The following is a 26,561-nucleotide window of genomic DNA, read 5'->3' as shown; positions in this document are numbered from 1 at the left end:
GGCAAATTAAGAATACATGGGCAAACACAGAAAAACAGAAGAATCAACTTCTAAATCAAATCCAGCAGAAAATTTTCTTTCCAAGGAGCATAAGTCTTTCATGATTACCAAAGTATCTGGGATTTAATATTCATCTGCACATTTTCAAAAAAATTCTTAAGATATCACATCTCTGTTTCTGAGATAAAGTGAAAAGAAATTCAGTTCTAAATCAAACACAGAAAGGGAGAATGGCGGGGAGGGTATAGCTCAAGTGGTAGAGTACATGCTTAGCATGCACAAGGTCCTGGGTTCAATCCCCAGTACCCTCTCTAAAAACAAATAAATAAATAAACCTAATTACCTACCCTCCCCCCAAAAAACTAAATAAATAAATCGCTCTTCAAAAAATATTAAAAGAAAAAAAAGGGAGAAAAATCAAATAACCAATTGCATGTGTATCAAGTAAATTTGCATAATTGCAAGTTTGTGCCCACCCAAGAACAAGAATAAAATGAGATTAAGGTTAAAATACCATCTGTTTTAGCTGAATCCATTGTAAGTAAACACTGTAAAAGTACTGCATCTTTTTGCACTAGCAAATTGTTTAATAACAGCAATGCCGAATCAATAAACACCTAAGTGGGTGGGCCCACTGCAACAGAGAGCACAAGAGTTCCTCCCGACTTGAGAAGTTTCAACAAATCAGTACATAGATTCTACATCCATTACGACATTCAGTGTTCCGAAAGAATGGAGTGAAAGGAATGCTTGTCAAGTAAATAATGTAACTGGAAAAATCCAAATAATAAATTAATACATCTGAATAAAATAGTCCCGAGGGCTGTTCCCTCAACACCAGACAGACCACTTTTCTGACTCATTAAAAACCAGTAACTAATAACTATACTTAAGTTGTCACACTACACAGGCTAAATTTTTGTTTTTTTAAGGTGAAAAGGGGGATTCTTTCCCATAGTTTTTCAGTTTTAATCTTTTCATACAATGCTGATTAACATTATACCTCTCAACTTTACTGAATTAGCGGGTCCCTAATTCAAGAGATATACTACACCATAAATGCACATCTAGATTATCTCCATGTTTCTGTATTAAGAAAGTTATAAAAACTTGAATCGCTTTCAAATGGTTAACTGCTGAATTTGAAAGTTCTATTTTAAGGGAAAAAAAATTCTAAGGAATTTTTACACTTAAAAGGACATTTCAAAATTAAGCAAAGTCTGTACCTCATTCTCATGGACCTGGCAACTATAACCTTAAAGATATTTAAAACAGAGTTTTTGGCTGTATCACTATCATTTTCTATATACAAAAGTAGTGCTAAACTAAAGCAGTTAATAAATTTTTCTTTTAGCTCCACTAATCTTAAAGTCCTGAAAGCAGAAGAGGGAGAACATTCTTAAGACAGGGAAGGAAAAAAGTAACAGAAAAAGATCATAAAAATGGCTAGGAACAGGACGTCAAGTTCCTATACGAACATCCACTTAGGACTCCTAGCTGTGTTCACTGGGGTATAGTTTACTGTGTTTGCTGGGGGTGAAGGAAGGCAGGATCCTGCCTTCAGTAATATGGCTAATTACAGAAGGGAAAAAAACTTTTAAGTATATACTTACATAAAAAGAACGAACCAGGATAATACCAAAATATATCTCAATAAATCTTAAAAAAAAAAAAAAAAAAAAGCTCAACATATACCTTCTTCTGGAGTTTTTCCACAAATCCAATGGGATTTTTTAGTGCTTCTCTCTGGTGTCTGCCTAAGCTTTCCAGGTCCTGGACTGCTTGAGAACGCTGAGCCTCGAGTACAGCAATCGTCTGTAACAGTCTCTGATAACTACAGAGACAAACAGAAACAAAAACAAAAAAACACCTCACTAAAATTTTCTAGTAGCAACAATAAATAAAAACTGAGTTCAAGCCATGATCTACTATTAAGTCACACAGTCTTTGTAAAGTTACCTGAAAGAGGTTAGTAAAACATATTACTGGGAATAAATGAGGTCTTCCTGAGTTATGAAGTACCTAGTCAGAAAATACCAGTTAGAGAAAGCAAAGCCTTATTCCTCTGTCTTAAGTTTTTAATTCTCGAACCTGAACAAGTACAGAAAATAAGAATGCATCTGGACTTTCCAACAACCAAAGTTATTAAGAAACAGCTAAATTTTTTTTAAAAATCGTAATATTTTTCGCACCAGGGAGGATCCCCAAATTCAGACGCTCTGTGGTACTCTGTTGGAATTAAGAAATCTGAGGTACACTTTCTTGACCAGAGTTGTAAGACACTGTCACATAATTCAGACATGGTCTTAGTTGTCATGATTCTCATTTGCTCATTGTGTTATACTGCCATTCTAGAGAAAGTACACTTTCTTGTTAATTCTTAAGCATTAAATACTTTTACAGAAGAAAAGACTTAAATATATTTTTTACTCCCCTGCATATAATGGTCTATTTGGCACAGCTAACATGTAATTTTACCCATACAAATCTACTCCCTGTCACTATTCTGAAATCTCACTATGGTACATGTGTATTAATTAGTTCATAATCCCTCTCTCTCTCGTTCAAATTGTCCTGTCTCTCTGACTAATGTCTAATTTCACGTATCAATACACATATGTAAACAATTAGCCCAATAGCCCTGAATGCTCAAATACATTTTGCAAAAATAATCAAGAATAAGTTGCTCCATGGTCACTTCACAGTAAGTCACGAAGTATTTAAAGTATTAGTGAAGCACAATTTTTTCCTTATGGCTTCAAATAAATTTCATTCTGTTTTCCACTAGACTGTAAACTCCGTAATGGCAAACGTATCTGAAAAGTTCACTGTTTTGTTTATCCAGTGTGCAACGCACTTCCTGGCATATAGATGCTCAATAAATATTCTTTGAATGAACCGATGTTCAATATTCAATGAATGGACAGATCTTCCGTGCAATCAAAAAGTATACTGAACTTTTTAAGTCCAAAAGTTAGCAAACAAAGAAAATTTTCAAAGGTAAAACAATGTAATTTTGAGGTTCGCAGCCATGGCATAACTGCAACATGGCATTCTCTATCAAAACACTTCCTCAGCCTCCTGCCTAAAACATACTTTATTCTTGTTCTCAAGTCCCTTGCTAACTAATCCCTGATGAAATGTTTAATAATTAAAGTAAAAACTGCTCACACTGAAGGGTAAGACTCCTCTCAAGCTAGAGATACTTCATTTAAAAGTTAGAGCTGAACTGGAACGCAAGAGCTGTCCTAAGTCACTCCTAGATAAGACAGAGGTTAATTCTAAACTCACTGTCACAAGCCTGCCTGTGTCAAGGTGTATGGAGTGTGCAAACCCTGTGCAAACTGTGCTGGTGCTTTCTAACGGGCAGGCTGGCCCAGACTCGACCTCAGGGTGGTAACAATGAGCCGAGTACTAGAACCTGTCCTCTCTGTGATACAATACTCTTAACCGCTTTACTTCACCTCCAGAACTCGTACCCTACTTAGCTGAGCCACCAAAAACATATCATGGTGTCTCTATATGACAGACCCCTGTTCTAATTAGGAAATACACAATTCTGTATATCAATATAAAAATGATTATGGGTCTGTTAAACTTTCAGCAAACTGCTGGAAACAAGTTATAATTAATGACACACAAATAAGAATAGTTATAGGAAAAAACAAGCAGAGGCTTAAAAAAGAATGCTAGTCAGTTACTGACTTTGGGAAGAAAGGCCTGTATTTGAAGCCAATAGATTCTAACAATGTCTACTGTATGTAAATTATTCCACAACGATGCTGACTTTAAAAAATAATTCCAACAGAAATGACAAAGAAAGTGTAACTCTTCACTCCCCATTTTGCTTCTCTTTAATCAAGATAAAATGATTATCAAATTCAAAAGCCTAGGATAAACACTGGTGAAGACTTAAAAGTCTAGAATACGTGAAAAGACTGTAAGAAAGTGTTGAATTTAGGTCTCCAAGCCAAGATAATTTGAATAATTTCCTAAATTACCAGTAAAATAACCATACATATCCTTTAACAGTAATGGAAAGAATAAAATACTGGGGCCATATCTAAAAAATAGTATGATACAGACAAATCTATTTTCAATCCTACCCACCCACTCACTTCACCTCCAAACTACTGAAATCTGATCTAGGCATCCATTGAGGCAAGATTCATTTCTTCATTAATTTAACAATTATTTACTAAAAGAATAAGGCACTATTCTTAAAAGCTTTAGTAACTATAAAAGTCAATCAGGGATGGAGCTTAGGTTTAACAGAGGCTCTCCAATTCCACCAGAGAGGGAGTAAAGAAAGAATGGGACAGGTTTGGCCATGTTATTGGGGTGGAGGATAGATATGTGAGTGTCTGTCATACTAGTCTGCCTACTTTTTTGTATGTTTGAAATTCTCTACAATGAATTAAAATGAAAACTCCAACTTTAGTTCAAATTAATGGGGGATGTGACCACTACACTCTTTCTGAGCTAATGGGAAAACACCTGCTACTGTATTCAGCTCTGCTTTGAGACAAACAGGTTCATAATCAGACAAGACAGATGAGAAACAGCGTAACAAGAGATAACAATAGTGTCCAACATGTACTGAATGTGTCTTATATGTATTATATCGTCTAATAATACAATTCTCATAACAAACTTATAAGATAGGTACCACTATCCTTATTTCACAGATAAGTAAACCAAGGCACAGATTAAATAACTTGCCAAGATCATGTCAGACATTTATTCCACAATGTGATGTGAAGAATGGTTAAAGACTCTGAGACTATTTAGCCAACAAACAGAAACCTCCAATAAAATATTATTTCAGTCTTTATTTAACATGCAAGTAAGTGAAAAAGGAAACAGACTTGTTTTACAAGGTATAAAGGGTCAAACTAGAATGCAACTGTGATAAAGGCACAATATGAAGAAAACCTTGTCTTGGTCAAAATCAATAAAAGATGGTAAGATAGCACCCAATCACCATAGATGTTCACAGAGCTCTTTAAAGAAAATTCAAGCACTAAAAATTCTGAAACCCTTTAACTCCAGTTAAACATGCTACTTTCACTTCTGCTATTTACTGAACCAAGAAAAGAACAGAATGACAAAAAGAAATGTGTACAGTTTTGCATGGGTCCAAGTATAGTTATATAGCTTCCCCATATGGACAAGTTTGTATCAAATCTATCAAAATTATTTATTATCTATTTATAAAGCTGAATCCAATGCTAAGAACAGTAAGCTTATCTGTGGTTAAAGAATTGCTAATTTTGTTTCATGTCTTCAACATAAAGACAACCTCAGCATTTATATTAAGGAATTACATTTGGCTAAAGTATAAATACTCTTCAAATCTGTAAGTTATTTTCACTGCCTTTCCAAGTCCTCTTGCATCCTTTACTCACTCCTGTAAATTTAAAACCATTAATATGCAAGAGTATATAGGTAAAAGCCCTCATGTCTGAAAGAGGATACCAAGGAATTAGCAATCTAGAAGTTTAATTTTAAAAAACTAATGAGGAAACTTTTTAAAAATCTAGACTGAGACCATTCTGCCCCCAAAATTGGACTGATTCTTCAAATAGTCATTAAATAGTGGCATTAAAGATCCCCCCACCCCCTACTCCCAACAAAAGCTAACCTAGATACAGAGTCTTCAACCTATGGCCTGCAGGTTTTTATACAAAGTTTTACTGCAATGTAGCTACTCTCATTTGTTTATATGTCTATGGCTGCCTTCTAGCTACAGTGACAGAGTGGAGTAGCTGTAAAGTGGAGTTGATCCCCAAAGCCTAAAACATTTACTATTTGGCCCTTTAGAAAAAAGTCTGCAAAGCCCTGCTCTAAATTAAAAGATACAGAAACATACAACTAAACGTAACACATTATCTGAGTTAAGATCCCACGGCGGGGGGCGGGGGTTGCATTTGGGGTATAGATGGACAAATTTTAATACAGTTGGTGATTATATCAGATTACTATCTGTATCAATGCCAAACTGCTGGGATGGAATGACATATTCGAGGTTATGCAGGAGAATGTCTTGTTTTCAGGAGATATACTAACATATAAGGATGTTAAGTCTACAGCACACTTTAAAATGGCTTAGCAAAAAGGAAAGTTTTATAGTGTATTAGAATGGGAAGGAAGGTGAGGGGAAAGGGAAAAAGGGAGAGAACAATGTTACAAAATTTTAAGTTGTTATCAATGAAAAGAGCATACATATGCTTAACTATTCTTTTAATCTTTCCTAACTTTTATAATTTTCTACAATAAAAACTGAGTATTGAAGAAGCTACTCAATACACTTTGCTACTGAGAAAAGCAGCATGATTATTATTAGCTCGAACACGAAGCTTGATTAAACACACTGAAAAAAAAGCTAGAGGAAGGTGACATAATGTGAATGTATCAGTTTAACTACATTGCAAAAAGAAAAGGAAAAGGGATATAGAAAAACTTGCAATCAGATATGTTAACCAATGTTTTCACATGTGTGCACATGTGCACAAATGCACAGTTATATGCACTGTGAGAAGAAGGAAACAAAAGGAGGAAGATTTATTATGGATTTTATTTTCAAAACTATGTAAAGTGAATTGGTTCTCAAGAATAACAGTAACATTTTAATTAAATTTAAACAATAAATTCCATCTCATCAACCTATCAGGGTTAAACAACTGTTGGGGGAGGGGCCTCAATTAACTCTAACTACACCATTATTTCAACTAAATGTGGTGTTTCTACGACCTGCACAATATAGAGCTCACCATGTATAAACATGATTAAATAGAAATTATTTTATGTTAGTAGAACACACATTTTAAAAAATTATTCAGTAAAACAGGAGCTATATAACATAATACTTTTCTCTTCTTTTACAAAGAGTTTGAAACACTGAAATTATAGGATTTGCAAATTCAATAATTCACTGCAAACGCAATAATTTACAAATGGTCTCTTTCACTTTCTATGAAAATCCAGAAGTCATTAGAGAGTTATCAAAAAGACTTTCATGAAATTCCATATTAAGACAGAAACTAATACCTCAGAGCTTCTGATAGGATGGTTTTCTAGGTATAAAGATCAATTCTGTATTGAAAACAACTAAAAATGTTGAATTTAAAGCAAAGAAAAAGTCATGTACTTGTTTATTTTTTTAATTTTGTTCATTTTTAATTTTTTGTTGGGGGGGTAATTAGGTTTATTTATTTATTTATTTTTGGAGGAGATACTAGTGATTGAACCCAGGACCTCGTGCATGCTAAGCATGTGCTCTACCATTTGAGCTATACCTTCCCCACATCCTTTGTTTATTTTAAAAGTATAGAAAAACCAATAAGATAATAAAACTTTTATTTACAGGCCAAAATTTACATGAAGGCATAAACCAGGAGAGTCAAATGGAACACAAAACTGCTTTGGCCTTGAGGGCAGGTACTCCACTTAGCCAGGGAACAGAAGACAAAGCGAACAAGGTGGCAAGTCTAATAGGGGACCCTCTCTCATCAAGTTGTGACTCTACCCCTCACTTCCACCCACACGAGACTTTCTTTGGGACCGAGGAATGAAGCAGATAAACATTTCAACCATAAAAAGCTGTTATTACTACAAGACAGTCTAAAGAACTGAAGCCGTAAGTACAAAGCAGTGACTCTGGAATGGTACACACACACCCATGCCCCACCAAGATACCCACAGAAGTACATGCAATTTTCTCCAGAGGAATACATCTTTATTGTGGACCTCAAAGGTCACTAACATAATTTTCCAAAGAAAGGGAACAGCTCACATTTTAAAATTATCAAGCATACAAGAAAACTAGACACGAAGAATAAGAATAAAAGACAAGTTTGAAAACAGTTACAAGGAAAAGGAAACTACAAAAACTGAGTAGATAAACAACAAGTGTCTTCTGCAGAGCACAGGGAACTGTATTCACTATCTTGTAGTAACCTACAATGAAAAATGAATATATGTATGTATACGTATGACTGAACCATTATGTTGTACACCAGAAACTGACACAACATTGTAAACTGACTATATTTCAATTAAAAAAAAAAAAAGAGTACGTAGCCTTGAAAAGGAAGAAAATTCAAACTCTAAAAATATAACTAAAATTAAAAGCTCATTAAGGACAAATTCAGAAAATGTAGACTTGGCAAATTCAGAATAAGCCCTTCATTGAAGGGGAAAAAATATGTGAAAAGCTCTTAAAAGCATCAAAGAGGTAACAGAATCCTAAGTATTACTAGGTCAAGATCCCTGAGAAGATGGAAGCATGTCGTGGGGCACTTTTGCCCAGAAATAATTTACTGATGCAGAAGAGATGAGAGGCTGAGCAGTGCTTTTGATAGCTTAAAAATGGTAGAAGATCAAAGCCAGAGTCGAGGGCCTACCAAGGGTGAGGCTCTAAGAAATCAGTTTATGCTTTGGCCTGGGATCCTGAAGGGCTGTACCCCAAGAATAAGGGTGAACAGGAAATAAACAGCCTTCTCAGAGTGTTTGTAATCTGTTTGTAATTAACTAATAAGGCTAAACACATACATACCCGAAGATCCAGACATCCCATATGTAGCAAAGCAACCTCAAGAAACTCTTGAATATACACAGCAGCATATATTTTTGGCAGTCTTATTCATAACAACCCCAAACGTCCACCTAAGCAGAATGGATAAACTTTGGTATGGTTCTACAATGGGATACTATACAACAGTGAAAATGGACAAACTACGTCTATTTATATGAATATAGATAAATGTCCTAATGTATCAAAAAAGAGCACATATAGTATGATCCAAAAATTAAACTAAACTTTATGAATAAGTACATAGGTGGTAAACCCCTTTATAACAGCAAAGAAGGATTTTCATGAAAATAAGATAGTGATTATCTCTGAGAAGAAGAAAAGGGGTGTAACTGAGGAACTATTCACAGAGTACTTCTGGAATGCTGTCTGTATTGTATTTCTTAATTCAGACTGTGGTTTAAACAATTACAGAATTTTTGACTTCATAATTACATCTGTATGTAAGTATTTCATTACTATTATTTACATGAGATACTGTACCTTTTTTTAAGTGAAAATTTTCTAGGAAGAAAATGTTGCAGCAAGATCACGTCTACTCTTTTTGCACTTTATTCAAGATTCACATAGGAGTCCCAGCAACATCAGCAGCTAACATGAGACCTTATTCAACTCATTAAAACTTGGACTAAATCTGACCAGGGAAGTGAGACTTACATGTGGAGAACTACAAAACACTGACTAAGGAAATTAAGGATGACAAAGAAATGGAAAGATATCCCATGTTCTTGGACTGCAAGAATATTGTTAAAATGGCCATACTGCCCAAGGCAATCTACAGATTTAATGTGATCCCTATCAAATTACCCAGGACATTTTTCACGGAATTAGAACAAATAATCCTAAAATGTATATGGAATCACAGAAGACCCAGAATTGCCAAAGCATTACTGAAGAAAAAGAACAAAGCTGGAGGACTAACCCTCCCAGATTTCAGATAATACTACAGAACAACAGTAATCAAATTAAAACAGTATGGTATTGGTACAAAAATAGACATATGGATCAATGGAAAAGCATAGAGAACCCAGAAATAAACCAACAAACTTTTGGTCAATTAATCTTTGACAAAGGAGGCAAGAACATACAATGGAATAAAGACAGTCTCTTCAGCAAATGGTGTTGGGAAAACTGGACAGCAGCATGTAAATCAATGAAGTTAGAATGCTCCCTCACACCATACATAAAAAAAAAACTCAAAATGGCTTAAAGACTCAAACATAAGACAAGACACTATAAACCTCTTAAAAGAAAACATATGCAAAACATTATCTGACATAAATCTCAGCAATGTTCTCCTAGGGCAATCTACCCAAGCAATAGAAATAAAAGGAAAATAAACAAATGGCGCCTAATTAAATTTGTAAGTTTTTGCATAGCAAAGGAAACCATAAGCAAAACAAAAAGACAACCTACAGAATGGGAGAAAATATTTGCAAAAGATGAGACTGACAAGGGCTTAATCTCCAGAATATATAAACAGCTCATACAACTTAATAAGAAAAAAAAAAAAAAAAACCCAATCCAAAAATGGGCAGATCTAAATAAGCAATTACCCAATGAAGACATAATAATGGCCAACAGGCACATGAAAAAATGCTCAATATTGCTAATTATCAGAGAAATGCAAATCAAAACTACATGAGCTATCATCTCACACAAGACAGAATGGCCATCATTCAAAAGTCCACAAACAATAAGTGCTGGAGAGGGTGTGAAGAAAAGGGAGCCCTCCTACACTGTTGGTGGGAAAGTAGTTTGGTGTAGCTGTTATGGAAAACAGTCTGGAGATTCCTCAAAAAACTAAAAATAGACCTACCATATGATCCAGCAACCCCACTCCTGGGCATATATCCAGAGGGAACCTTGATTCAAAAAGATACATGCATGCAGCCCAGTGTTCACAGCAGCACTGTTTACAATAGCCAAGACATGGAAACAACCTAATGTCCATCAACGGATGACTGGATAAAGGAAAGTTGTGGTATATTTATACAATGGAATACTATTCAGCCATAATAAAGAAAAATAATGCCATTTGTAGCAACATGGATGGACCTGAAAGCCAGAAAGAGAAAGAAAAATACCATATGATATCATTTATATATGGAATCCGAAAAAGGGAATGGAACTTATTTACAAAACAGAAACAGACTCACAGACATAAAAAACAAACTTACGGTTACCAGGGTGGGGGTGGGGGGAAGGGAGTAGGAAGGGATACATTGGGAGTTCAAGACTTCCAGATACTAACTAATATATACATAACAGATAAACAACAAGTTTATACTGTATGGCACGGGGAACTATATTCAGTATCTTGTAACTTATGGTGAAAAAGAATAAGAAAATGAATATATGTATGTTCCTATATGACTGAAGTATTGTGCTGTACACCAGAAATTGACATAACATTGTAAACTGACTATACTTCAATAAATACATTTAAAAAAAAAAGAAAAAAAACTTGGGCCTTAGCGTCCTCAGCCATAGAATGATTAGAAAGAACCAGATAAGTGATTGCAAAAGCTTTTTCCAAAGTGAAACATTCTAGTATTATAAGACATTTGTCCCACTCTGGTCAATCATTATTTTGCACTGTTCCTGAATTTAAAATGAAGTCAGTTTATACTGTATACATAAATACAGCATTAAGTCACTGTTTATGTCATACAGAATCATATTTAAGACTTGGGTTTATCAGCTTTGCCCATAGTGAGAAGTATGCCAAGGAAGTGCTCTCAGAGCAGAAGGTATTTTAGAAGATCTAAGGGTTTAGTTTCCCCTACTCCACATACTTATGATACATTAATGACTTTTCTCTTACAGAAGTTACTTCCAAAACGAAATTATCTGGAATATAATGACTGTGGTTTACAAAAGGAACTGGTTGTTCCCTAAATCACTAAAAAAGGTGGGAAATTTTAGGTACACCTATCACTCTAGTTTTTAAAATGAATGTCTTATCTCATTTACTATATTGTGCAATACTTGAGAGAAATGTCATTTTTCTACATCTTTAATACTGTCCCCTAGTATATTAAGTTTCACAAGACAGAACGTGCTTATAAAGATAAAAACAAACAAAAACCTCAAAAGAAAATATGATCTGAATAGTTATTTGGATGGATCACTTTCCAGTGGTTAAATAACTGCTCACATATAATACTGTTTTAATGGCATATATGGCCTTGTGATTTCTTTAGGTATGCTAAAGGTACATATAACTTCAATCCTTAAGATTTAGATGGTCACACAAAAGGCAAACGTCCCAAACTCATGGATGACATGAAGCTGAGGATAGCAAGTACTGTAGATGAAAAAAATGAGGATTAAAAAGTAATAAGCAAGCTAGAATACTAGACAAGATGAAATTTAACTATATAAACAAAAAAAATCTGGAATTGAACTACAAAACAACCAGACTGTACAGGACAGCATGAACTTACCCTAAATGGTGACAAAAACTGTGAGCCTCCCAGCTGATCCTATGTTCAATTATGAAGTTGAAGTGTGAAGTGGCTGCTCAAAAAACATGCAATATGAGCTTGAACTTACATGAACCCATTCAAACACTTAAGCAAGCACCCTCATTTTATAAAGCGCACTGTATCAGCTGTTCCTGAAGGAACAGTATAGTCAAATGCAGCCCTATCCTCAAGATCATTACAATTTAGGTAAGAGGGTGTGTATCTGTAAGAAGGTGTTGCTTATTTAAATACTGAAAAACAAGAAAAAGTTTGTAAAATCCCAAAGTTCCAAAAATTTGCAAGAATTATAATGATTAATGTTCTGTAAGAGAAAATCACATAGGTAAAAGCCAAGGCTGAACTTGATTTTAAGGGCAATGGGAAGCTGGAAAGCTAAGAAAGAGTTCTTAAGCTGAAGAAGAAAGTTTACATTTTACAAAGACCATTCACATCAAAATAAAGAGAGTGGATTAGAGTTGAGCAAGACTGCAGAGGGAGACCAATTAATGAGCTGTTATTGTAATAACCCAGGGGAAAGAGGGACTGTATTAAGGCAGTGGGGGTGGAGACAGAACAAGGTTAAGTGGGTAATTTGAGAGATTTATAAGGTAGGCTTTATAGCACTCGATGACTGTCCGAACAAAGTTACATCAAAAAAAAAAAAAGTTTCAAGGAGGGCCTGTTAAAGCAACTTTTAATTAAAGAAATCTAAGGTAAAAGATGAGATATGTCCACTGGACTTCATACAAGGAAATCCCTAAGTCAGTCACTTCCGTGGTGTGATGGGAGGCTGAGTCTAGACTTCAACACTTTAGGATTGAGTGAAAGGTGAACAAAGGAGAAACAGAAGGTAGAATCAGTTTATTCAAGCAATTCAGCTCTGAAGGGGAGAAGGTAAGTAGGACAGTAGTTGAAAAGTATTTGGGAAATGAAAAGGTAATTTTTAAATCAAGGAAGACTTAAGCATGTTAAAATGCGGATGGGAAAGGGCCCATTAGAAAGGTTGATTCTGAAAACTCAGTCGAGATTAATAATAAACCCAGGAAGGTCTCTAAAAGAAAGCAAGAGGGGATGGGTCCCAGCTCACGGGTAGAAGGCTTAGACTCAGGTAGAAAAAAGAAATCCCTTCATTCACTTGTTTAAAGACTGTTTATCATCATCATCACCATCATTTTGTATTGAAAACTTAGTACTTGTAAGATGCTATGCTCAGCCCTTTAAAATTCCTGGCAGCCCTATATGTATTATTACTCTCTTTTTGTAGGTGAGGAGACTTAAATGAGGTTAAGTAACTTGTCCAAGGCCTCAAGCAGCGGATTTGAACCCAGCTAAGCCTTTCTGACTCCCAGGAGCATAATCAGTAAGCTATTACTTTCACTCACGAAGGATTGGTTCAGATGCAGATAAGTATGTGGCAAGATGTTGACTGAGGTAGTTCTGCTCTGCTGCCTCTTACTTTCTCATGGAGTGGAAAGCCAGGTCATCTGTGGAGTGAGGGGCTGGTGACTTAAAAGTAAAAAAGATTTTTAACAGTCATGAAGAAAAAGCTGACTGGGGAAATGTGGAAGGTTCATGGCACCTGACAGGCCCCCAACTATAACTGGAAACCATAAATTTACAGTGGCACTAATATGCAGAAGTATGTGATGCTTCTTCAGGAGGAACAAAGGCAGTAAGAGGGGAGGAAAAAATGTTGTCAAGAAAACTATGCAGTTTAAGATCAGGGAATCCAAGCCAGGTAAGAAAAGAAAGCAAGGATACATAAGGGCAAATATAGAAAAAGTGAGGTTGTTAAAGGAATTAAAAAAAAAAAAAAAACCTTTGTATTCTTCTACATATTTATTTGCCAATTATCAGTTGTCCCATCTATTCTGTGCCAATAACTGAGGGAGGAAAACAAAAGGAAAGGCATATACAAATACACTGCAATCACATCTCAAGTGTTACAGAAAAGTAACAGCTTCATAAACATCCCGAGATACTGAATAATTAACTAAGACACTGCAGACGTAAGAAAAAAGATCAATGGTAAAAGGCAACAAAATACTTGCAAGAACTGAAAGCAAGACTGTGTGACTAAAATACAGCTTGGATGGAAATGGTGTAGTGGTTTAAAATGTGTCTCCCTAAACACCTTGGGGAAAGGTGTTTCTTATTCATCTTTACACATGTGGTGTCTAAGACTATGCCAAGCTTATAGGAGGCACTCAACAGATGTTTGCTGAACTGAATTAAGTCAGCGCAAAGCAATAGCAGCCCATAGCGCATGTTTATCAAATTAATTTAGAAGGATCTACAGTACTGAAGCACCAGTTTTAGGCAAAGGTAATTATCCTAGCACTGAAGTACCTGGGAGCCCTAAGTCACAATGCCGGCGACCAACCGGGATTTCACCTACACTTAATTAAGAACACTTAAGTCAAAAATAGATGCAAACCACATACAATCATTTATTTTTCCATGATTTATGAGCATGATTACCGGCTACTGTGATTTTCTCTACTCTACTTTTAAGGCAGTTTTAAATTAATTAGTCAAACCTGGGACTCTGAACATAACAGATAAAAATTACTGTCTAGAAAACAAAAAATAGTAATTTATCAAAACCAGAACTGCCTATTTCTTCAAGAAACCACCAATTCAAGTTTCAGCTAGGCTACTAAGACACTAGAAAATCATATTTGTAAGAATAATGCCTATTTTTAAATTAACCATAACAAAATCCATATAACCTGCCTTTTTTTTTTTTTCAAGAAGAGATAATTAGGTTTATTTATTTCCTCTTTTTTTTTTAAGTGGAGGTACTGGAGATTGAACCCAGGACCTTGTGCATTCTAGAGAGATACTCTACCACTGAGCTATCCCCTCCCTCAACAAAATCCATTTAATTTGAATTGGCATTTTGTTGTGGTCTTCAAACGGTACTGCATATTAGCCAAAGTCCTCCACAGAGAGCTGAAAGATTTCAATTGTTTCTTAGAATCAAAGAAATGATGGAAGATGTTCTAAAGAACATATCTCTGCTGTATCTCTCTTTCCCTCAATATCGATAACCTTCTTTCAGACAAAGTGAAGATATTTCTCTTTCACCCCACAGGGTCATGAGAATCTGTCAAAGGTGGAAGAAAAAGATTTAAAAACAAGGTTTCTCAAAATGGTCTAAGAACCATAAGCATCCACGCTACCAAGATGCATGTCAAAAAAATCCAGGTGCCTAGTCCTTGTCTCAAATCTACTAAAGCAAACTCTGGAGTGTAGGTCCAGGAAACCGCATTTTTAAAAAGTCAAGTTAAGTTTTACATAGAATAAAGTTTATGAACCATTGTTTCAAAGAGTTTCTTCTAAAAAAAGAAAAGAGGACAGTATATCAAAGCTAAGATCTTATTTCTGACATCCAAAATACAAATTAAAAAATTAAAGTATCAGGCAGCAAAATCCTTTATATCATGCAAAGGATGAAATGTTCATGTAATTATGTAAGTACTGATACTTTTCCTTAAATTTAAATTGTAAAACTTATAAAATACCTAAATAAAATGTAACCCATTCAAGATTCTCAAATAGAACCAGTGATTTACATTCTTAGCCCCCTGTTATAGTTTTACATTATAAAGTCAGAATGTTAAGTCTATAATAAATTTCTGTACAGAAAAGGCCTAAGCAATCATTTTAGAGACTAATAAAAATTTAGTTAACAATAAAATATCTGACATCATAAATTTTTTTTCTTAAAACTCTTACATTGGATTAATTTAACCAAAATGTTACTTTAATGTCAGGTTTGAGGTATTGATCTTTTCCATATCAGACTCTGAACAAGGAGGCAGGGAGAAACCTTGATGATCTTAGCAAACACTTTCTCGTCCTGGCTTGACTAGTATTTCATAAGTGTTTATCATTATTCACACTGACCTTCAAGTGATGATGACATGTAACACTTTATATTTCTGTCTCTTTTTACAAAAGAAAACTTCCCAGAAAAATAAATGATCTTGCAATAATTATGCACAATACACCACATTTCATGGAAGTAGGTGACCTATATGTTCATGTATCTCTAGCAACCAGCTCCACTAGCATGAATATGGTACACAATACATATTTGCTAAACTACTAAATATCAACTGACACAAATCTATCCCACAGATGGATTAGATCATATTAACTTCTTAGGAACTGAAGGTTTCAATGTTTTAAATAAATTTAAACTACTCTGAGAATAAACTACATAATGCAACCTTTGATAATTAAAGACAAAGCTAAAAACTAATCACTATTAACCAAAAACTTTACATTGCTTTTATGAAATAAATTTTACTGTTGTCTTTCAGTACATGAAGATTTACACAAACGAAGACTAAAGGAAACTATTTCTGATAATTTACAGACACTTACTACTCGTCAAAATATGACCAAATTAATGAAAGTATGATCAGAGTACAACATACCTCTAATAAAACTACTTCCCACATATGCTATTTGGAATGGCCCTTAAAATTCTATGCTGCCTGCTATTTAGTGGCTTACAAACAATATAACAATCTTTTAGTATTATTGTAGATCATAGTAGTTATGCTTAGTAAATGTCAGAAGACATCTTATCAGATGCCAAATTAAAGGTTAACACTCACTTATAAGGATCAAAAAGAAAAAAGGAAAATATATGTTCTAAGTTTAAGTTTTTCTCTTAAATACAAATTGAAATTTTGTGACAAAATGTTTTAGCTGAAAAATCAATTTCAAATTTCTTTTTAAGATGAATCATTAAAAAAAATATTAGCCTCAGCACTGGAAGTTTTAGATGGGTTTTAAAACTATTCCATGTATAGCAGTGATTTCCTAACCTGGTTGAACATTGGAATCATTTGGAGAGCTTTTTAAAAAGATGGAGGGAGGGGGAGAGAGAGAAGGATGACTGAGGCTCCACAGATTAAATAAGAATTTTTAGAGCAAGGCTAGGCATTCATATACTTTGTAAACATCCTAAGTGAGTCAAATGTGCAGCTATACTTAAGAACTGCTACACCATATCAATCCTAAAAAGAAATAAAGATTCATTAGGAATTATCAATATTAGAGAAGAAACTACTACTCACAGTTGAAATGAATGAAGTAATTTTAACTAAGGGCAAAGATAATGTATAACAGCAATACAATTTTTAAACATTATTTGTGAGCTAAATTTAAGTCTTTATAAATCAAGAAAGCAAATTTAGTCTGTGTCTTGTACCAGAAGTAATATTTCTAATAAGCTATGTAAGAATAGTCAATTCACCAAACCCTTATACTCTATACCCATTTCCTGAATCTCTAACCTTGCTGACTGTTTGCTTTCCAATGTTAAGTATGTTTGAATCGAAGCTTACCACATCTCAAAACCCTTCAATAAGCGTTTGACAGTATCAGCCCTCAGTCTCTTAACATTAGACACATCCCTATGCCTATGTTGCTTCTGGCAGAAAAAAAAAAACTTAAATAATGCTTGTCTTTGTTTATAAACCAGCTCCTTTCTCCATTTAAATTATACACACAATTTTTTTTAAACTAAATTTTTTTTTCACTTACATGGCTTTGATTGAAAAAAACACTAAAGGCAAAAATATAATCTGGTTAGAAAATAGTAGCCTGTATATTAAAAATAGAAATACCATTTATTTTTCATAGCTGAGAGAAAAAGAAAATTATCCAAGAAAACCAGGATTTACAGAGTGTGCCCTCATAGGAAGTATTTAAAGCGTCTGATGATCTTTACTTTTACCACTTCTCTGGGTTAAGGTTGGAGGGCTTTACCTCCAGTAAATGATTAAAATATCATCTAGCTGCTGTTAACTTATTGATCTAAACACAAAATCCCTAACATAACAGCATATAGGAATAACTCTTCCATCTCCAAAGAAATGTTTGTATAATTGAGATTTCTCTTGAATAGAAGCTTATTTTCAGTTGCATTTAGCTGAATTATACTTTCATAGTCCCAACCATAGAATAAACTTGTGAAGACCAGATCTTAAATAATGTAATAAATACCCTGATTGTATTAGAATCAAGAGAAATAAAACGCCTTATTCTCCCCTGCTATTCCTTCCATTCCTTTAAAGAAAAGAGGGGAAAATCTATTTTTAAATCCTACTTCTCAGCTGTGTATAGTAATTTCTTAGTATGTGCCTGGGTGTGTAGAGAATAAGGAACCACAGTGGTTCATCTACAGTCGCTGCTATTCAGATACGAGCAAGAAAGAACAGGTTCTCCGGACCTTCTCCTCTCCTTGCGACACTTCCTGACCCCGCATAAACATATACCAAGAATGCTCTTCCTGGTATATCAGAGAGGGTATAGCCTAAATATTCCCTGCTTACTTCTATACTTAATTCATATTAAAATTCTTATAACTTAAAAGTTTAACTAGGATCTCTTTCAGTACACCCTACAATCTACTTTCGACATATTAAAAATTTCAAAGGGCCCTTAGACTAAACACCACAATAACTCAACAAATACAAAAGAAGCAGTTAAATCTGCACTGCTGACTCTGACATATAGTCTGCATGACACCTTTAAAAAAGTATAGCAAGCCCTACCCAAAAAAGCTATTAAAAAAAATAGAAAATCATTTTTAGAAATGCTTATCTCAGCTAAGATCTTCCAGTAATACTAATGATACCAGCTTCAATAAATATAAAATATTTTAAAATGTATTTTTTAAACCTATGTAGATTGCTACCGAATAATACAATTTTTTGATTATTTAGCCACTGTTTCCTACAGCAGCTTATAAAGACACATCCAATGCTATAAAAGAGGCTATGAAAGAGTGTAAGCTTAGGGAAAAAATATTCAAAGCAAAATTAACAAAATAGCAAACACAGGTGCCACAGAATCATGTAATTTTAGAACTACAAGGTACCACCTCAAGGGTAAATATGCACAACCTCTCCATAGCACAACTGAATAAAATCAAGTTCAAAGAGATGAAGTGACATCTGCATGACTGGTCAGCCCAGGATTGAGACCCATGCCAACATCCCTTGGTCCTACATCTTAAGTGTTCTTTCCTCCTTAGCACAACACAAGAAAACAGAGATATTTTGGGGAGAGCTAAAATTCTTTATTAAGCCTCTTCTAATATCTCTATGAGAATAAATGTCACATGCTTAATTTAAAAAATATTTTCTAGTTACATAATAGAAACATTATGGGAAATGTGAGACATAAAAGAAATAAAGGCCTCATAATTACATCATAAAATAAAATTATTACTTTATCTTTTGAAAAAATAAGTAAAATTTTTAATTTTAATATATTTTAATAAAATAAATTTTAAAATTAAAAATTTTAATTTTAATAATACATATAGTAACACAAAATACAGAGGAATATGTTACTGAGAAATTTCTAGTTCTTATGATAAACACCTCACTATTCTTGTAACAAAAGCTTCACTTTTGATAGAGAACAGATTTATAACAAGGAAACTAATTATGCAAAAAAAATTCTTTGCTTTAGAAATTACCAACAGGATCTTTAGGAAACACTCTCCAAAGCCCTTAAAATTATTCATTTACAAAAAAAGTTTACAAAAACATTACCTGCATGAAATGTCCAGCATAGTAAATATTTTTACATAGCACAGAAAGTCTCTGCTGTATTTACATTGAAAATTCAGGAAGGCTACCACACACTTCTTAGATTAGATTGGTTTAAACCCAAAAACCTGAAAATACCAAATGCTGATGAGGATACGGATTAACTCAAGAATGAGGAAGTCTCATTCATTACTCATGGGAATGCAAACTGGAACAGCTACTTTGGAAGACAATCTGGCAGTTTCCTACAAAACTAAACATAGTCTTACCATAAGATCTATCAAGGGCACGTTTAGGTATTTTTCTTCACTGATACCCATACAAAACCTGCATGCAAACATTTATAACAATTTTATTCATAATCGCAAAAATTGAGAAGCAACCAAGATGTCCCTCAACAGGTAAATGGGCAAACAAGCTGTGGCACATCCATAAAATGGAAAATTATTCAGAAATAAAAAGAAATGAGCTACCACATCACAAAAAGACATGGATGAACCTTAAGTGCATGCAGCTCAGTGAAAGAAGCCAGTCTGAAAAAGCTTCATACTGCATGTGACATTCTGAAATACGCAAAACTGTGGAGGCAGTAAAAAGATCACTGGTTCCCAGAAGTTCAGAAATAGGGGAGGAGGGTGGAAAAGGTGAAGCAAAAGTTTCGGGGTTTTTTTTTTCCAAAGGAGATTTTTAGAGCAGTAAACTATTCTGTATGACACTGTAATGGTGAAAACATGACAATATGCATTTGTGAAAACCCACAGAACTTTACAATACAGAGAATGAGTGCATGCAAATTTTAGAAACTCTTTTAGGAGGTCAGGAATGCAAACTGTGACAAAAGGATCTACTTGTATTACAAATGTTTGAAGACACTGAAGGGAGTAGAAGAATAAAGTCCTGACCTATGTAATTTTGGAAATAAGTAGCACCTGTAAAACTAAAAGTACTTGACAGAAGTACTACCTCGAGTTCATTAAGTTATTTCCCACAAAGATATAGGCTGACGATTCTGATGTTACCGTACAACTAAAAAATTAAGTAAATGGATGGCAAGTGAAGAAAGCCAGCTTTGTCACTGTTGGGAATTTACAAATAAGCAAGGTAAAGTGGTTATAATGATCCACGTGGTAATACACAGGCATACCTGAGAGATATTTTAGGTTCAGTTATAGACTACTGCAATAACGTGAATAACACAGTAGAGTCAAACTTTTTGGTTTCCAAGCACTTATAGAAGTTATACTTACACAAAATATACTCTATTAAGTATGTGATAACATTATAACTGAAAGAAAATGTACAAACCTTAATTTTAAAATACCATATTGCTAAAAAAAAAAAAAAAGAAGAATGCTAACTATTACCTGAGCCTTCAGCATGTTGTAATCTTCTTTTGCTGGTGGAGAGTTTGAAATATTGCAATACCAAAATGTAACACAAAGATGCAAAATGAGGAAAAACTGTAGGAAAAATGGTGGTAATAAACTTGTTCAATGCAGGCTTGTCAAAATCTTCAATTTATAAAAAAGGCAATTATTCGCCAAGGGCAACAAAACAAGGTATGCCTGTTTGGAACTAGAGGTAAAGTCAAAATATGAACTCATGTTTAGTTCGGTATAGATTACAGATGATTACATACAGATTTACAGATATGTGTATAGATATACAGGTTTGTATACACACGTGTATTTTCTTACTCTATCAGCTGAGACAACTAAATAAAAGCAACAACAACCTAGTATCAATGAGCACACATAGCACCCAAATACTGGCTTCTACTATCGTTTTCCAGTAAAAGGAACTGGGGTTCCTTGAAGAGAGGGCTGTTTCTAAGACTGGGGCAGGAAATATATAAGACGAGTCTAGAGCATTTTGAAGTGCCAGAAAGTAAGAAAGTGCTCAAAAAGCACACAAACACACACAACAAAAATACACTCCTTAATGGGGCACAGGAGCCAAGAGAAAGGTTCCCAATGACCAAAGCTGGAACAACTTGAGCAATAAAATAAAGTAGCACTAAATGATACCCCAAGGTATAAAAACAGATTTCTATGAGTCCATACTGATATAAATAAGTGACTGAGTAAATAAATGAAAGGAAAAGAGGGGGAAAATTTTCCCATGCAGAGGAATGTCAAATAATTTACATAGACACTCTGCCCTGTAAGTGTGCAGTGATTTCTTTCCAAACAATACAATATGGAAAGCAGAGGGAGAATAACTTTACAATGAGAAACCTGACAGGCACCACCTCAGCCAGGTGATCAAGGTCATCAACAGCAATGAATAGTATTAAAAGTCTATCCCTTGGTATAACAGGATAAAAATGACACTTCACCTCTGTGGTCTTCCTCTCAAAAACCCACGACCCTAGTGTAATCATGAGGAAAACATCAGACAAATTACAACACAGAGGCAGCTATGAATAACTAACTAGTATCCCTCAAAATTGCCCAGGTCATCAATAAGCCAAGTCTGAAAAACTGCCACAACCAAGAGAAGCCTAAGGAGACATGACAACTGTTAGTAATGTGGTATACTAAATGGGATTCCGGAACAGAAGGATATTGGGCAAAAGAACTAAGGGACTCTGAATACAGTGTGGGGTTTAATATATTTTACATATTATACATACTGATTAAACTATATATTATATATAATTGATAAAAATCTACCAATTCACTAATTACAATAAATGTTACACTAATGTAAGATGTTAACAGAGGAAACAGGGTAGAGTATATGGGAATTTTTGTACTTCTTTTCTGTAAATCTAAAACTGTACTAAAAAAATTAAGTCCATTTATAAAAAAATAGGAGATAATACCATTTGCAGCAACATGGATGAACCTGGAGATTGTCATTCTAAGTGAAGGAAAGAGACAGAGAAAGAAAAATACCATATGATATCACTTATATGTGGAATGTAAAAAAAAGAGACAAATGAACTTATTTACAAAACAAAAACAGACTCACAGACATAGAAAACAAACTTATGGTTACCAGAGGGGGAAGAGGGTGGAAAGAGATCAACTGGGAGTTCAAGATTTGCAGATACTAATATATATAAAATAGATAAACAACAAGTTCATACTGTATAGCACAGGGAACTATATTCAGTATCTTACAGTAAGTAATGGTAAAAAAGAATATGAAAATGAATACATGTGAGTTCATGTGTGACTGAAGCATTATGCTGTACACCAGAAATTGACACAACATTGTAAACTGACTATACTTCAATGAAAAAATATACACACACACAAAAAAATTAGGAGACTTAACAGTTTCTTCACTGGGGTAGTGAAATTTGACTAATACACCCTCAGGGCTACTATGCAGACCAAAATAATAATAATAATAATTTAAAACTTTTATCAAGAAGGCAGAAGTAGAAAATACCTGACCTAAGAGTCAGGAAACATTACAAGCGGCAACTCTGCCACTACTCCATGAAATCTTGAACATGACTCATCTTTTCTGGTCTAGGTTTTTACACCTATAAACTGAGAGGGATAAAACAGCCTCTGAAACTATTATCATTACACCAACTGCAAACTGTTAGAATAAATCTCTTGTATTTCTGTACCAAACCTGATTAAGAATCCTACTAAAAATTAAGTATCCACTGACGATATTATGCAAGCTGTACCAAAAGCTGACTTCCAAGAACACTCTGAGCAATGATGGCTGAGTCCAGCACAGTCAGGCACTGATATCATCTGTAAGGGTAACGATGTCCTACTTGTTTTTGCCGTTTTAATAAAGTTGAGCAAATCAGAGGAGTACTACCTCAGTCGCAAGCTACCTAATATAACCACTATGCAATTCCTGCATGTCAAAGGCCCCTTCAAATGTACTAATATGTTTTACTCACATATTAAAAAGGAAATCACCATAACATGGAAACTTCCCAAAGACTTTTAAAGTTTACATGTATTATCTCCTGAGTTCTTTTTACTTTATTAACAATTTATCTCTTAAAGAATTCTCATTAATTGGCGGGCATGCTTCCTATTCCCACCCTTGCAGAAATCATGATTCCTTTACTTAAAATATCAGTCTAATTATAATAGATCACCAATTTGGCTAAAAGTAACCCAAGTTATTTTCACTGTTAAGTAAATACCAGCTGAGCCCAAAAGTTTCTATAAATATATTATTGGGATTCTACAACCCTGACCTCAAGAGAGAACTTAGCAATATCTCTAAAAACTTTCCCAAAGCAAAAAATTACTGATTAATAACTGGCTTCTCCTTGCTAAAAAATAATGATTTTCATATTTTTTACATCAGGCACCTCTACTGGTAAAAAAAATAAAATAAAAATTGTGGCACGTGCTTCCAATTTGTGTATACTTACTTATAAATTATTTTTTACTGTACATATATACACTATAAACATATACAAAGAACCCAAGAAATTCTTAAGAATGAGGAAAAATACATATAAATAGCATTTCCTTCCTATCTCCCAGTGGATTATCTAGAGCATCTCTGGTATGCACATACCCCACTCACACTTTTTTTTTTTTTTTTTGGCATTCTCTGTGTTAAAATTGACAAAATAAAAAGTTCACTATTTTAACCATTTTAAAGCAAACGATTAAGTGACATTTAGTACATTCACAATGTTATGTACACAACTGCCAACCTCCAGCAACCATTAATCTGCTTTCTGTCCCTATGAATTTGCTTATTCTAGATATTTCACATAAATGAACATACAATATGTGACCTGCTGTGTCTGGCTTCTTCGCTTAGCATAATGTTTTCAAGATTCATCCATGTGGTAACATATAAAAGTACCTCATTCCTTTTCATGGCTGAATAATATTCCACCATATTGATAACACTTCTTTTTTAAGTCTATTCATCAGTTTACGGACATTTGAGTTGTACACACCTTTTGACTATCATAAGCAGTGCTACCATGAACATCTACGTATGCTTTTTTATTTGAAAACTTGTTTTTAATTCTTTTTAATATATATCTAAAAGTGGAATTGTAAAATCATACGGTAAATTTATCAAGAAACTACCAAACAGATTGCCACAGTGGGGGCACCATTTTGCATTCCCACTAGCAATATATGAGAGTGCCCATAACCCATTTTATAGACATTTAACTAATGAATACAGCTGAACCCAAAACACCACGTTGTCTATAATGGGCATGTTTTGACAGCCTATACTGCCCACCAACCTCTTTTCTGGAAGATATCCTTGCTATCTGGATATATGGAGGTTACCCAAAACTGACTTTGCCTCTGGCTCCACCCAACCTACCCCCACAGTAACTCCACTCCTGACCACTGATAATTTTGCCAGGGAGTGAATCCAGGAGAGTCCACCTACAGAGAAGTCAATACACCAGGTTCTCTTTAGAGAACGTGAAGAAGCAGCTCTGCAGAAGAAAGATCAGGTAGAGTGGGCGCCAGGGCAAGCAGTGGGAAGTCACTGTCATTTGCAAACTGAAATTAAGGGAGAAAGGAGTGTGCAAAAAACATTCGTAAAAAGAGAAAAACCACAGTCCACAATGCACAAAGAAAAACAGAGGTAAGAGAGTATAACCTTGAATACTAATAGGTTATAATTTCTCAAGGCCTGGTTAGACTTTATTTCCCGACCCTAGATATTCGTAAGACTGTCTTACTATGTATTTAAAATAAACCTGTTTTCATTGGATGTATTTTGAATGGGTTTCTGATTCCTGTAACCAACAAGCTCTTACTAAAACAACCTCTGACTACATTGACTTTATTTCTCTCGCTAGTTTTAAATACTCTAATGAGGTTCCTTACTGGTTACTCAATTTTAATACTTTGTATTCAAACTGAATACCTTTTAAATACCATACAAAGGTATTCACAGGGAGTTTTTAAAAGAATGTGTGTTACTCTTTTTAATCCACACTTTTATAGCCATTCAAATAATGTTTTTCTCTTCCCTAAAGACTCCAGGTTTCTTGTGGTAATACATCTTAAAAGAGGAATTTTCAACTTATCCCTAGTACCTGTTTTTCTAAATCTATTCAACAAATTGAGTTTTCCCTCTTAATACAGGAAGCTGAATGCAACTGTACTGTGGTCAGTATAAAAGTGGCACAATCCCCTAGAAAAAATCCTGACCACCAGGCAGAGCAAGATTCACATATTTTTCCCTACTCAATAGTTTCAGATTACTCCCTCTAAGAAACAATCTGCTGTAACATCTAAAAAAGTTCACCTTCTGTTCTGGAATAGCAAATACATCAAAGTTTCATAGAATATAAACAAGCTAGTGATTTCTTGTTATAAACTAATACTCTTAACAGGCAACACACCTCAAACAGAAGAAAACTACATCTCTGTTAAGCTATCTGCTCATTTCACAGTGACTTCAAAGGCACAGAACATGTCATAGTTAATTATTTCTACTATCTACTCAAAGTTATAAGTTTGCACAGAGAAAGCTGAGTAATATTCTCTGATGAAAATCTTTAAATAATAGGATAGACACATATAAATACACACATTTTCTTTCAAGTCCTTCAATTTAATAAAGACAACCCCAACCAAATTCTTACCATTCTGTACGCTAGTTTCTAAAGCCTATTGGCAAAACTCTAGATTGTAAAAATATATTTGAAGCCATATAAAACATTCTGATCATACCAAAGTTGTAAATTTGCTTTATTATACAATGACTTCCTCTCTTTGGGTCTGGTATTAACAACTGAGCTACATTTTTTATATGGCCATGTAAAAAGCATTATTGTACCACCAGGTACTGTGTTCAGACAACCATCCCTGATCATGTGACACACCCTTTTACCTCCCCACTCCCTGCCATTATCTCCCCCCAATTTCTGAGTTTAGTGAACTATGTGAATGATTACATAGGTTATTCAATTTTTCTTCTGAAAATTTAAGG

At 34.4% G+C, this 26,561-nt stretch overlaps 1 protein-coding gene across 8 annotated transcripts in view; it reads right to left on the bottom strand.

The window, feature by feature from the left end:
• Positions 1-26,561, bottom strand: part of ZZZ3 (zinc finger ZZ-type containing 3) — an 88,732-nt gene that overhangs the window by 13,618 nt on the left and 48,553 nt on the right. For all 8 annotated transcript variants that reach the window (XM_074376201.1, XM_074376197.1, XM_074376195.1 and 5 more), the window contains one exon: positions 1,696-1,834. In XM_074376201.1, the coding sequence (XP_074232302.1) occupies positions 1,696-1,834 (139 nt within the window). The remainder of the gene's footprint in view (positions 1-1,695; positions 1,835-26,561) is intronic.

This window comes from Camelus bactrianus, chromosome 13, assembly GCF_048773025.1.
Source record: "Camelus bactrianus isolate YW-2024 breed Bactrian camel chromosome 13, ASM4877302v1, whole genome shotgun sequence".
Classification (NCBI taxonomy): Eukaryota; Metazoa; Chordata; class Mammalia; order Artiodactyla; family Camelidae; genus Camelus; species Camelus bactrianus.
This window is presented reverse-complemented; position numbering and strand designations above follow the sequence as displayed.